The 14662-nt window shown below is 41.2% G+C and overlaps 2 protein-coding genes across 5 annotated transcripts in view; both read right to left on the bottom strand.

Annotated features, from left to right (window-relative positions):
- Positions 1–14662, bottom strand: part of CNRIP1 (cannabinoid receptor interacting protein 1) — a 1091934-nt gene that overhangs the window by 14868 nt on the left and 1062404 nt on the right. For 2 of the 4 annotated variants that reach the window (XM_050754548.1, XM_050754549.1), the window contains exons 2-3: positions 8128–8310; positions 6065–6215 (exon numbers count right to left, since the gene is read on the bottom strand). In XM_050754548.1, the coding sequence (XP_050610505.1) occupies positions 6065–6215; positions 8128–8306 (330 nt within the window). In that variant the 5' untranslated portion in view covers positions 8307–8310. Of the gene's footprint in view, positions 1–6064; positions 6216–8127; positions 8315–14662 lie in introns of those variants that run through there. The other 2 variants (XM_050754547.1, XM_050754550.1) reach the window with 2 other exon arrangements.
- C1D (C1D nuclear receptor corepressor) overlaps positions 1–14662 on the bottom strand; it is a 377915-nt gene that overhangs the window by 266761 nt on the left and 96492 nt on the right. The gene's annotated exons all lie outside the window — the stretch shown is intronic.

Below are 14662 nucleotides of genomic sequence, written 5' to 3'. Positions count from 1 at the left end.
AAAAAGTCAGGCTATAGTAATTTACTCTAACTAGAGACAGGTGTTGGATTTATTAAATATTTCAAACCAGCAATTACAAATGTGCTCAGATAAATTAAGGAAAACATGGTCTCAATTAGCCAACATCAGGAATCTTGAGAAACTGAAACTACAAAAAAGACAAATGAAAAGAGCCAAAAAATATAATGGAATTTAGAAGATAAGCACAAGACTAGAAATAGAAGAATCAGTGAACTTAAGGATACATCAGTGGAAATGATCTACTCTGAAAATCCATTAAAAAAAGAAAGAAAATTGAACATGTCCTCAAAGACTTATGGGACAATATCAAGCTTTTCAACATATGTTTAGTTGGGGTCCTACAAAGAAAGGAGAGAATGAAGTATTAAAAAAGTGTTTAACAAAACAATGGTTAATAATGCTCCAATTTTGGTGAAAACATTAACCTCTAGATTCAAGAAATTCAATGATCCTCAATGGGGAGAAAAACCACTTAAGTGCATCAAAACCAAACTACTGACAAGCAGAACCCTATGAAGGGATCATTTTACTGTATATGTATTATACTTAAGTTAAAATATTTCAAAACAAACAAGGAAAGGGAATAAATATAGGATTAGAAAACAATGAAGTAGAAAAACAGAGTGAAGCATGTGAAAAAAAAAAAAAGCTAGGATTTTGAAAAGGCCAATAAAACTGAAATCTCTAGCTAGACTAATCAGAGGGAAAGAAAATAAAAATTTTGAATATCAAGAATGAAAGAGTAGACAGGGTGTGGCAGCTCTCGCCTGTAATCTGAGCCCTTTGGGAGGGCAAGGCAGGAGGATCACCTGAGGTCTGGAGTTCGAGACCAGCCCGGCCAACATGGCAAAACCCTATCTCTACTAAAAATACAAAAAATTAGCCGGGCATGGTGGTGCACACCTGTAATCCCAGCTACTTAGGAGGCTGAGGCATGAGAACCGCTTGAATCTGGGAGGCAGAGGTTGCAGTAAGCCGAGATTGCCGCCACTGCACTCTAGCCTGGGAGGCAGAGCGAGACTCCATCTCCAGAAAAAGAAAAAAGAATGAAAGAGTAAAAGAGTAGACATTATTAAAGATCCTAAGACATTAAAGAATGGCAGAGATTATAAACAACTTTATGGCAATAAAGTTGACAATTTAATTGAAATAAATGACTTCAAAGACTAATTACAAAAACTCAGGAAATAAAATCTGAATAGCCCAATATCTATCGAGAAAATTGGATTTGTAATAAAAAATATTCAAATAAAGTATAATCTGAGCCTTCATTGGTGAATTCTATCTGACATTAAGAAAAATACCAATTCTATATAAACTCTTCCAGAAAGTAGAAGAGTGAACACTTTCCAAATCATTTTATGTAGCCAGCATTACTCTGACAGCCAAAACGAGACAAAGGCATTATAAGAAAAGAAAACCATAGACCAATATCCCCCCGGGAACATAGATGGCAAAAATCCCTAACAAAATATTAATGAATCAAATCCAGCTATACATACTGAGAATAAACCATGACCAGTGGTATTTAACCTGGGAATTCGAGGTTATTTTAACATTGAAAAAGCAATGTAATCTACCATAAGTAGAATAAAATGCCTTATGATCATTTCAAAAGATACAGAAAAACTATTTGAAAACATGTTATAATACGCTCATGATTTAAAAAAAAAACTCAGTAAACCAGGAATAGAAGAGAACTTCCTCAACCTGATAAAAAGATTTACAATAAAGAACCTTACAGCTACTCTACTTTGTGTTGAAAAACAGAATGCTTTCTCCCTCAGACTGAGGGACAAGAATATCCACTCTCACCATTTCTATTTAGCAGCAAACTGCTAAGGTCCTAGCCATTGCAATCAGGCCATAAATAAAAGGAATACAGACTGGAAAGAAAAGAGAAACTATTTACAGATGACATGATAGCATATTTTAAAAATCCTAAGGATCTTCCAAAAACAGCTATGAGGATTAGTAAGTGAGATTAGCTAAGTCTCAGGATCCAACACCAATATACAAAAAATCTATTTTATTTCCATATACCAGCAAAGATTCCACTTATAAAATTCAAAAATATGAAATAATGAATTTTACAAAATATGTATAAAGTCTGTAGAGGAAATACTGTAATATATTGTGGAGAAAATTAAAGATGACCTAAGAGATATTTCATTTTCATGGTATAGAAAACTCTATATTAAGACGTCAAATATCTTTAAGTTGACCTATAGATATAATGGAAACTCTATATCCCAATTTTTGGAGGAACTGACAAGCTCCATTCTAAAATTTATGTAAAACACAAAGGACCTAGAATAACCAAAATAACTTTGAATAAACAAAGCTGGAAGGTTTATGCTACCTGTTTTAAGGACTACAATATAGATCAAACAAGATTGTTTTGGGTCTTCTATGTCTTTTGCATTTCCAAATTAAAAAAATTGACATACATTGAGTATGTAAAGCAACTAGAATTCTCATACACTGCTGGTGGATATATGAAATGGTACAACCGTCTGGCTATTTCTTACACAGATAAACACATACTTACCATGTGATTTAGCAACTGTCCTCTTAGATATTTACTCAAGAGAAATGAAAATGTGTTCACACTGAGACTTACACTCAAATGTTCACAGCAGCTTTACTCATAATAGCAAAAGCTGAAAACAACCCAGATGTCCATTTATTGGTAAAGGGAGAAATTATGGTATATCCACACAATATAATGTACTACCCAGCAATAAAGTGAACCAACTACTGATACATGCAACATAGGTGAATCTCAACATTATACTAAGTGAAAGAAATCAAACAGCACTGTTCTATTTACATGAAATTCTTAAATAGTTAAAACTAATATTGAGACAGCAAGCTCAGGATAGGCTAGGTTGGGGAGGAATTAACTGCAAATAATTTTCAGGGTAACAGAAGTGTTCTGTATCTTTACTGGGGTGGTGATTATATAGTAGCATCTACTTATCAAAACCTATGTAACTGTAAAGTTGGTGCATTTTATGTTAATCATATTTCAAAGTTAATTTCAAAAACTTCAATGAATCTCTATTAGTCATTAGGATAAATCCAGTAGCAAGAAGGTTCTATAACATCTAACCCCTACATACCTCTCGGGCTTTATCTTGTACCGTCTCTGCCTCACTCCATGCCAGCCATGTTGGGCTTCTCATCCATTAGAACACATATGCTACCTCCAGCTCTTGACTTTTGCAACTACTCTTTGCTCAAATGCTCTTTCTTTCCCCAACTCTTATTCATCCTTGATTTTTTCCTCAAGAAAACCATCCCCCAAATCTTGGACTAGGATAAGACCCTTGATATATACTCTAACAGCCCTACTTTTTCACTATACTTTTCATATTGGCAATTATTTGCCTTATTACTGATAATCATGTATAAAGTGTGTTTCCATCCTCTAGATCAGAAGCTCTATGAAATGCGGGCTATCTATTTTGTTCACCACTCTTCTGAGTCCCTGATATACAGGAAATCCTCAAATCTTTGCTGATAAAGCAAGCAAATTAAAAAAATCTAAAAATTCTAAATAAAAGAGCCTATAATTTAACAATATATTAACAATACATGTTTAAGTAGGGCTTATTGTAAGAAATAAAGTTTTGTATTTGGAAGTGTATTTCTCTATGTAATTCATCAAATATATCAAATAAGATAAATTATCTCCAACTACTGCTAGTAGCAGTAGTTAACTGCTACTAACAGTGAACATTATTCTAGAAACATTAGACAATGCAATACAAAAAGTGAACATGTCAAGATTTCAAATTAACAGTAAGTAAAAATTAAAGTATTTCAATCAGATTAAAAATATGTAAAAATGACAAACTATAACTAGTGCAGAGAGAAATGGATACTTGAATACAGATGATAGGAGTGTAAATTGCCTAGCTTTTCTAGAGGTCAGTGAGGCACTCTTATAAAATGCCTTAACATGCACATTTCTTCTAGGAATCAAGAAAACATTAGACAATTGTACAGTACTGAGTGATTTTAATGTGGTTTTCTTTATAATACTGAAAAATAGAAATCATCAGCAATAAGTGGCTGAGGACAATTTGATACATTCATAAAATACAATACCCATACAGACTTTAAAATGACATTCCATATATATATGGGCATATATTTGACATTGACAGATGTATACAAGTAGAAAAAAAGTATATATATGGAATGAAACTCAAATATACATGTTTAGTGACAGGGTGTTACTCTTGTCACCCAGGCTGGAGTACAGTGGTAGGATGATAGCTCACTGCAGCCTCAACCTCCTGGATTCAAGTGATTCTCCTGCCTCAGCCTCCCAAGTTGCTGGCACTACAGGTGTAGTATCACCACACCCAGTTAATTAAAAAAAATTTTTTTTAGACACAGGGTCCCATTATGTTGCCCAGGCTCACACATATATATTCAAAGACATAGAAACAACTTTCTAAGAACATTTATTGACATGGTTTTTTTTTTTTTTTTTCTTTTTTTTTTGAGACGGAGTCTCGCTCTGTCGCCCAGGCTGGATTGCAGTAGCGCGATCTCGGCTCACTGCAAGCTCCGCCTCCCGGGTTCCCGCCATTCTCCTGCCTCAGCCTCCTGAGTAACTGGGACTACAGGCGCCCGCCACCGCGCCCGGCTAATTTTTTGTATTTTTAGTAGAGACGGAGTTTCACCGTGGTCTCGATCTCCTGACCTTGTGATCCGCCCGCCTCGGCCTCCCAAAGTGCTGGGATTACAGGCGTGAGCCACCGCGCCCGGCCTAATTGACATGTTAACCATATTTCTCCCTTGCAGGAATTATACATTTCCCTCATTTTTGTACTTTTCTCTGTTGAAAGCTGATAGAACAACAGAGCACTGTCTAAAAATAGTTCAAACATTGGATGCAAAGGGATGAGCTGCTAGGTTATTTCCTTAGGTGACTGTTGTGGTTTTTAAAATGTATACTGGGGACTGTGAACACTTTAAGGTTCTAAAGGTTAGATAGGTGTTTCTCGAAGTGCATTCCCACACCATCCTCTTCAGGATCTGGTATGCTAAGAGTTTCTTTGTTCCCACCCTAGCTGTATTGAGCTAAGATCAATGGAGAGGGAACCTAGGACTGGAATTTTAAACAAATTCCCAAGGAGATTCTTATGCAGAGTGATATTCGAGAACCCCTGTGATGCTGCCTATAAAGCTACAGGGCAGACAGTTGAAAGTTGCTCTTGCAGAGGGAAAAGGCTGCCCAGTTTGCAAGCAGCAGTTTAGGGGAACCTTCCTTTTCCTGTGCTTTGGCAAGCTTGCTTCATCACCTATTTATGATGTTTGCACATATAGTTAAATCTATATCTTGACTCTATCCTTTCTACCAGTTTGTTTTATCTTACTTGGGGCCATATTACCAGGGTATATCATTTTATTATATATGATATCTGATAGGATTATCATGTGGCTATCACAAGGATATCACATAGGATGATCAGATATATATAATAGGTATATTATTATAATATAGGTATATATATTATATAGGTGTATATATAATAGGTGTATATTATATATAATAGGTGTATTATATTATATATTACATATAAGAGGTGTGTTATTTCCCATGACACTTTTTTTTTGGCTCCTCCATTTAGCTTTAAGTAGCAAAGTGTCATTCAAATCAGCTTTCTCATAACCAGAAAATTGTGGCCTAACTGGAATCAGAAACTTTTCACAGCCAATTATCTAAACCAGTTCTGATGTAGACAATAACTGGGAAAATGGCAGTGTAGGTACTGTCTCTTCCAGAACCATCTGCTTCTACTTATGGTGTCTTTTCAGCAGCTATAGGGTCAGTCTGTCATGCAAAAGAGCATTAATTAAGCAGTTCTCTCTCCAGCAGATATTTGAAGGAAATGCACAACTCAATTTCCACAGTAATTGGCTCCCAATACACCTTTTCTTAGAGAGAGATAGTGACCATTTTCTTTTCTGTGATTTCCATTTTCCATGGCACCATACTCCTACACCCCCAAGCGGGCCTTACCGGCATGGTGATCTGGATGGGTTGCCGTTCTCCACTCTTGGTTGGGGTCACACCTTCTGTGTCATATGTACCCGTATAAACAACTCTGTCCCCATCAGGCTCTTTTGACTTCAGTTCCAGTGGGACAAGCACACCGCCAATGGAAATATTCCTGCAATAGACTTGAGTTGACCACATATGGTTGAAATTAGCCTATGCACCCTGTCCTGTTCTGGACCAAAACTCTAGGCAGGAAACTTACAGGGTTTAGCTAAGGGGACATTGTGGTGTGAGAGAAAGTTCTGAAAGTTCAGGAGGCACTGCTTCTCCTCTTTAGTTTGGAATTAAAAACCAACCTATATCACCAGCCCCAGACATTAGGATTCAGTTGGCCTGAGATGAAGTTTGTACACGGTTAAATTTATTTTAAGGTTATCTAGGTGATCTTAATATGCAGGTATGATTGAGAATACTGAACTCGTCCTCTAATATTTTTTTTTTCCTCCTGTTCCAACAACCAGGGGTCCTGTGATTTGGAGTACCTCAAGCCTTCTACACCACCAGAAATTCTCACTGGCATCATTCCTTTGTGTTAGGATAATGGTTCTCAAAGCTAAGTCCCTGGACCAGCAGTATCAGCATCACCTGCAGACCTTAGAAAACAAATTCTTAGGCCCTACCATAGACTAAACTAGCAACTCTGGGGAGAGCGCCAGCATCTGTGTTTTAACAAGCCCTTCAGGTGATTCTGATGTGTACTCAGGTTTGAGAACCACTGGGTTAGAGTTGAAAAATCCTTGATAGCATTAAAATGTAACAAGAAAAAAATAGTTTTGTTCCTAACAAATTAACTTTTAGATTAGTTTGAACACTAGAGGAATACTCTGGAAAAAAATGGAATATAGAACAGATAACTCCGGGGATAAGGTTGGCAGGAAAGAAGGGAAAGGAAAAGCCTGGATTATATCCAGGTGCACAACACCGGGAAATGTGAGAATAAAGGGTGCATGGAGCTGTGGGGGATGCTGACAAATAGATGGACCAGGAGTACCAGAAACCATCCAGATTTGGTTCTAGGTCCTTGCACCTTGGAAGACTAATACAAGTTTATTGAATTAAAACGTAAGCTATAAGTAGTGTCTGATGAATTCAAAGTCCTTCCACCCCTCAATAATGCCCACCATGTAGGAGATACAATAAATGCTGGTTTATTTTCTCTCTGCAGACTAGACTTTTTGGTAGACAGAAGCGAGAGGTAAAGAACCCGCAGTTCTTCCCGGTAGGCTGCTGCATGCTCCCACACACTTTCCCGCCAGAGGTCTACTGGGTGCATCATCCAGTGGTCACTGGGAGGAGACCATCCCCGCCATGGATAAACCAAAAAAACATCCTCTTGCTGTGAGGATGTTGCTAATCCCAGGCACCATCACCAGGCTGAACAGACAACTCAGGAGAAAAAGAAAAGCTTGCTTACGGCAAGGAAAACCGTGAAACTAGGCCAGAGAAGGGGCTGCCACTCTCTTATTAGTGCCTGCTGCTCCACCCCAGGGTCTCAGCCACGGAATGGCGAAGGGAGTAGGGAGCATCCCTCAGGGAGCCCCAGTAACCATCCCTCCCCTGCCTTTCCACCTCATTCCTCCTTTCTCCCTCCTTCAGCCTTGCGGGCAGACCCGGTGGGCGGCCTGGACGGCGCAGGAGGGCTGGGATTGCGGTGGGTGAACCCTGCGGATGCCTCCCATCTGCTCCACCCCGACCGCCTGCGGTTCCGCGCCCAAGGCTGGACAGAAGGCAGGAGAAATTTGTAAGAAACAGACAAGCAAAACCCCTGGCTTCTTGTCGCCGATTTTAAAGAACTCATTGAGGTCACCGCGATAGGTGGAAGGAAGCGAGAATGGAGGACTACAAGCCGAAGGGAAGGAAGAGGACGAAGGCGGACAGGGAGTGACCTCTTCCCCCAACCCCCGGGCCCACTGGGCGCAGAGCGAGGCCAGAGGCCCCTGAGAGGCTTGGGCTGTCCTAGGGGCCTCGGTCCTCCGCCTGTACCCCATGGGGGACCCTGCCGCCACCAGGTGCCCCGCACTCACTCGACCTGCAGCGTGCTGGGCTTAATCTTCACCTCAACCTTGTAGGAGGAGCCGGTGAGCAGCTTGATGGTGCGGTTCTGGCCGAAGCGCTGCCCGTCCACCTTGTAAAAGACTGGGCCGTCATTGGGCTGGATGCGCAGCGCGATGGAGAGGCGCACGAGGCCCGGCAGGTCCCCCATGTCTGGGCGAGGGTCTGGCGCGGCGGCTCCGGGGGGCGGAGGACAGCGCGGGCTGCGGCCGAGTGGCTGGAGCGCGAGGGGCGGAGAGGAAGCGCGGGGAGGGTGAGGGAGGTGGTGGAGCTGAGGCTGCCGCTAGGAATCCGCGCCGTCGCCGCCGTCCGCCCAGGCTTTTGAGGAGCAACTCCTTAGGCTGTGGCCCCCCTCCCCACTTGGCGAGGAAGTGGGCCCAAGAGACTGCTCCAAGGCCGCGCGATTCCCCATCCCCCGCTCCCGCGCGGCGCCCTCCGCGCACCCGAGGGCTCGCTTCGGCCCGCAGGCCGCCGCGCAGATCCGCGCAGCTGGGGGCGAGGGAGTTGATCCTGTTTACGCATCACAATCCCCTTCAGCTGGGGAAGCGGTCATTTAGGCTCCTCCTAGAACAGCCCCGGGCGGAAGGAGGAGAGGCTTGGGAGGCACTGGGAAGGCGCTGGGGTTAAGCGACCACTATGGCAAGGAGCGAGACCCCCGGAATCTGGATACCGCCTCGGCCAACTACGTGCGGTGGACCCTGCTGCTCGCGGATCCGGCGCCAGCTAGGCGGGAGGAGGCTGAAGGGGGAAAGGGAGACGGGAAGGGGGACAGGAAACCGCTAGCTAGTGATTTAAATTTCAGGAAATACGAGTCTTTCCAAAGCTTAGGGGAAATGGCCGAGGAAAGGCGCAATTCCACGTGATGGAGCCACACTGGATTAGGAATGGATGCAAGAGAAAGAAAATAACCATACTCAAGGAGCTACATCTTCTTGTGGGTGTGCATTTCCATTATACGTATGCTCGTCTCAAAAATGACATACATAAATATGTGCAATTAATTACATATATTTACACAGATTTTGAAGGGTGAGCTGTTAACCCTGTAAAAGGCAACTGGCATGAGCCTAAGGTATTCTGGTGACAAAATGGTGGGAGGGGGTCAAAGGATTATTGGCAGGGCGCCCTATGCGACACCGCAGAGTTTAGATTTTCATATTAAGCGTGATTAGACAGTTTTTGTGGCAGAGGTCGGTTGACAGCTGACTTTTGGAAGTGAGGGGAGACTCAAGGTATGAGGACTGTGCTGGGAATGGCTTCCCGGAGCAGAGAGAGCACCTGCTTCAGCACCACCCAAGTGGATAGTACCAGAGCCGGGGAGCACACCTGGGAAATGAAGTGGGCTAGTGAGAACAAATGGGTAGGGATGGGTTTGCTTGGCAGTTTTTGTTTACCTAAGTTAGACTGCTTTTTAAAAAAATAATAAGCTATATGTATAATATATATGTAATATGGGTGTTTATTGCAACATTGGTTGCAAAAATAAAAATAAAACCTAAATCAAATGCTAACCAATAAATAAATGACTGAATAAATTCTTATACACCCATACTACAGAACGTTGCACAACTATCAAAATAATGAAATATAGGTTGCATTGGCAAACACATATGCAAAAACTGTTAATGATAAAAGTGGGGTGTCTGGGAAACAGCCTGAGAGCGAGCATTTTATCTGTTTTGTTTGTTCCTGTTTCCCCATCATGCCCAGAACAGTGCCTGACACATAGTAGGTGCTCCAGAAATAGTTGTCGAATTGACTTATGGTTGTCGCCTTAATCATGTCCATATGTAAATTCTTTCATATCTTTAAAATTAATTAGATCCTTGTGATTTACCTGGAATGATGAAAAGAAATCTAATTGCAAGTAGCATCTCTAGTGTTTTAGAACAATGAAAATTTTAAAAGAATATAAATGTATATGTTTTTATTAGCACTTTTAAAAGAATGAGAGGGTTACACAGTAAACTTAATGTTGGTTATTCTGGTGTATAAGTAGTGGAAAGCGGGTATCTTTTTGGGGTCATTTAAAAGTCTTTTTGGAAATTTTGCCTTTTTTCCTCAACATTTTGTTTAGTAACCCCACAATCTCAAGCCAACTTCCACCTGTGTATCAAAAAGAGCAGTGGACTTGGAGGATGATGGCTCCATTTTAAAACCTGGTTCTAAGGCCAGCATGGTGGATCATGCCTGGAATCCCAGAACTTTGGGAGGCCAAGGCGGGCGGATCATTTGAGTCCAGGAGTTCATGACCAGCCTGGCCAAAATGGTGAAGCCTGTCTCTACTAAAAATACAAAAAGTTAGCCAGGCGTGCTGGCACATGCCTGTAGTCCGAGCTACTTGGGAGGCTGAGGCATGAGAAGCGCTTGAGCCTGGGAGGCAGAGCTTGCAGTGAGCCAAGATCATGCCACTGCACTCCAGACTAGGTGACAAAGCGAGACTCTGTCTCAAAAACAAGACAAAACAAAACAAACCAGAAAAACAGAAAATCCCTGGTTCTAGCCTGGCTGGGTAGTGCACTCTTGTAGTCCCCACTACTTGGGAGGCTAAGGTGGAAAGATCACTTAAGCCCATGAGTTTGAGGCCAGTCTGGGCAACATAGTAAGACTGCCATCTCATAAATAAATAAAATATAAAAATAAAAAAACCCTAACTCTGCCACTTCTTAGTTTCTTTATTGCAAATAACTTAACATCTTTATGTTTCAATTTTCATCCTTTGTAAAATGAGGATTAAAATACTTCCTTCTCAACATTGTGAGAATTAAATGAGGAAATGCTTATAGGATATGAGGATAATGCTGGGCAATATCCATTAGGAATAACATTTTCAGGACCATACAATGTAACGTCTTAAAACGAAATTAATAAATGTAAAAGTAATTGGAAAATTTGTCATCACTGATACATATGTGCAAAGAATATGAATATGGAGTCTGATGGACCTGTGTGTGTGTTGCCATATCTGTGGATTACAAGCTGAGTGACCTTGAGCAAAGCTGCTTTAGCCTCTTGTAGCCGCAGTTTTTTAATTTGTAAAATGATGATGGTGACATAGATGATGTTCATAGAACCGAATGAAATTGTGTAAAACATGTAAGAGTATCAGGCCCATATAGACACTCAATACATTGTAACTATTTTTATTTAAAAATATACTTACTGAATATATCACAACTTTTAGTTTAGATTTAGGTTTGTTACTGGGGTGTATTGCATGATGCTAAGGTTTGGAGTAGAAATGATCCCATCACCCCAGCACTGAGCATAGTTCCCCATAGTTAGTTTTTCAACCCTTGCCCCTCTTCCTCCCTCCCCAGCTAGAAGTCCTCAGTGTCTATTGTCACCTGTGGAATAAGGACTTACTAGCCGGGGAGGGAGGGAGAGGGTTAAGGGTTGAAAAGCTGTTTTATGTCCATGGGTACCCAATGGTTAGCACCCACTAAAAACGAGAACGTGTGGTATTTGGTTTTTTCTTCCTGCATTAATTCATTTCTTGCTATATATTTTTAAGGTAGCTAGTGCTTTCAGTCATACTGTAGATTTGTTAATTATCACCTCAGATTGGTGACCTTTAACATTGTCTGTCTAATGGACAATGCTTATTATCATTCTTTTGAAAATTGTGAAATTGAGCCCAAGTGAACGATGGACTTAGTTGTCATTCAGAGGAATCACATGCTATGGTTCAAACGATTCTCCTGCCTCAGCCTCCCGACTGCTTCTGTTCCCCCAAAATGCCTATGTTGAAAACAAATCCACAAAGCAGTAGTCTTAAGAAGTGGGTTCTTTTGGACGTGGTTAGGTCATAAGGGCTCTTCTGCCCACATGAATGGGATTCATACCCTTGTAAAGGAGGCTTGAGGGAGCTCGTTTGCTCCCTTCTACCCTGTATGGATGCGGTGGGAAGCTGCCATCTATAAAGCAGACAGTGAGCCCTCACCAGATACCAAATTTGCTGGTGCCTAGACCTTGGACTTCCAAACCTCCAGCATTGTAAGCAATAAATTTCTGTTGTTTATAAATGATCCAGGCTAAGGTATTTTTTAATAACAGCATGAACAGGCTAAGACATTGTGCTAACAACTGTTCCATATTTCACTGTTCCAGTCTCTGCTGAATTCATATTGTAGAGTTCAAAAACAGCATTATGACACAGGACATAGTTGTGTGCATGTATATGAAAATAAAGTAGTTAAGAGTGCTGGGACTGGATTATACACATATGTATACACACAATTATGTCATGTGTCATAATGTGTCCTGGGCTTGGGTTATACACACACACAAACACATATACACAATATAATACCAGCACATTTAACAATGTATTTTCCTTTTTGTTCATGTTTGTTTTCAACATGTACAGTTTAACATCTGCAGAAGTTATTTCTTATTTTTATTTTTGAATTAGTGTCAATGATTTATGATGTGCTTGATTCCTTCCCTTTGCCTACCTCAGAATGTCTTAGCATTAGAGATCTTAACTGGTACACTTTACATTTTATTTTATTTTATTTTATTTTATTTTATTTTATTTTATTTTTGAGATGGAATCTAGCTCTGTCACCCAGGTTGGAGTGCAGTGGTGTGATCTCGGTTCACTGCAACCTCCACTTCCCAGGTTCAAGAAATTCTTATGCTTCAGCCTTCTGAGTAGCTGGGATTATAGGCATGTGCCACCACACCCGGCTAATTTTTTTTTTGTAGTTTTCAAAGCAGAGACAGGGTTTCACTATATTGGTCAGGCTGGTCTTGAACTCCTGACTCAAGTGATCCACCTGCCTCAGCCTTCCAACATGTTGGGATTGCAGGTATGAGCCACCGTGCCCAGCCAGGTACACTTTACATTTATCTCAGGGCTTCCTTTCTGGCTAGATTTAATATACACAAAGACAAAGCCATCCTCCTGGACCAATTCTGAAGAACCTAGGTCCTCCCTTAGGCCCCCGCAAAGGATTCTGTAGCCATGGCAATGAGCAATAGGCCTCATTTGTCTGCTAGGCTCTTAGGGGATCTGGTTTCCTCCTTCTACAGTCACATGCAGCTTGGTCTGGGTGATGGCGATAGTAATGTCAGCTTTGTATTTTGTTCTGGGCCAATTTAGCATAGCAATTCATGTTCCAAATAATGCTTTTGCTGTTTCCCAACATAAATCTTATCTGTCCTGAACAACCAGGACAGCCCCACTCACTTTTTCTCCACAAATGTAAGTGAATACTCAATTAAAACTAGATTCCATGACGATAGTTTTCTACTTTTTCTGTTCTTGACTCCTTTTGTGAGGCTGGCTAGAGTTCCATGGAAAAAGAACATAAACCTCCTTACATTAGGTGGAAATATCTGTATTGTTTCCACCACACCAGTACTTCTAATTTTATATCTCCAGGTTCAAACATTTGTCTAAGTTCCAGATTCACATAACCAACTCCTGACAGAATATCTCTACATACATATCTAATAGGCTAACAGGTGTCCCAAGCATAACATGGTTGAAAGTGAATTCTCAATTTTTTTACCTCAAATTCATTCTCTGTGAAGGTTACTTTTTTTTTTTTTTTTTTTTTTTGAGAGTGTCTCACTCATTCTGTCGCCCAGGCTGGAGTGCAGTGGCTTGATCTTGGCTCACTGCAATCTCCACCTCTCAGGTTCAAGTGATCTGCCTGCCTTAGCCTCCTGAGTAGCTGGGATTACAGGCGCCTGCCACCATGCTGGCTAATTTTTGTATTTTTAGTAGAGATGGGGTTTCGCCACGTTGGCCAGGCTGGTCTCGAACTCCTGACCTCAAGAGATCCACCCGCCTTGGCCTCCCAAAGTGCTGGGATTACAGGTATGAGCCACCGCACCCCACTGAAGGTTTCTTATCTCAGTAAGAGGCATCATAGTTTACTCAGTTGCTCAGATAAAAAACATATTGGTTTATTCTTGATCCCTGTCTTTTTAACCCTTTGCATCCAATCTATCAGGAAGTCCTATCGGTTCTTCACAAGCAAGCTGTTTCCAGGCACTTCTCACCATTCCTACTGTTACCACTGTAGTGCAAGCCACTGTCACCCCCATGCAGAACACTGCACATGGCATCCTGATGTCCGTCCCACTCCCACTCTTTCCCGTTACAGTCTGCTGTGAATATTTCCGCGCCTGCATCATACTCCAGGTCCTCACTCACTTTATTTTTCTTCAGAGCATTTGTCACCAACTGTAATTACAAAAGAAACTTGCCTACTTGTATATTGTACCCCCACCATCCTCTGCAACCCCAGTGTATAAATACCTTTAGGCCAGAGATTATATTCTGTTTATAACTATATTCCCAGTACTTAGAACTGACCCAACTGTATAAGGGTGCTCATATTGATTCGATGAATGTACAGATACATTACTTATTCAAGATCGTCATTCTTCTCCTTCACCAAGGCCCAAGTCAAGTTCTTCCTTCTCCTTGAAGCTATAACCAACTAGTCTAGCCCCCACTAACACTCACTTCCTTTGAAGTCCTACAGCAAT

This window comes from Macaca thibetana, chromosome 13 (genome assembly GCF_024542745.1).
Source record: "Macaca thibetana thibetana isolate TM-01 chromosome 13, ASM2454274v1, whole genome shotgun sequence".
NCBI classification, from domain to species: domain Eukaryota; kingdom Metazoa; phylum Chordata; class Mammalia; order Primates; family Cercopithecidae; genus Macaca; species Macaca thibetana.
The sequence above is the reverse complement of the archived record's forward strand: the minus strand, read 5'-3'. Positions and strand labels throughout refer to the sequence as shown.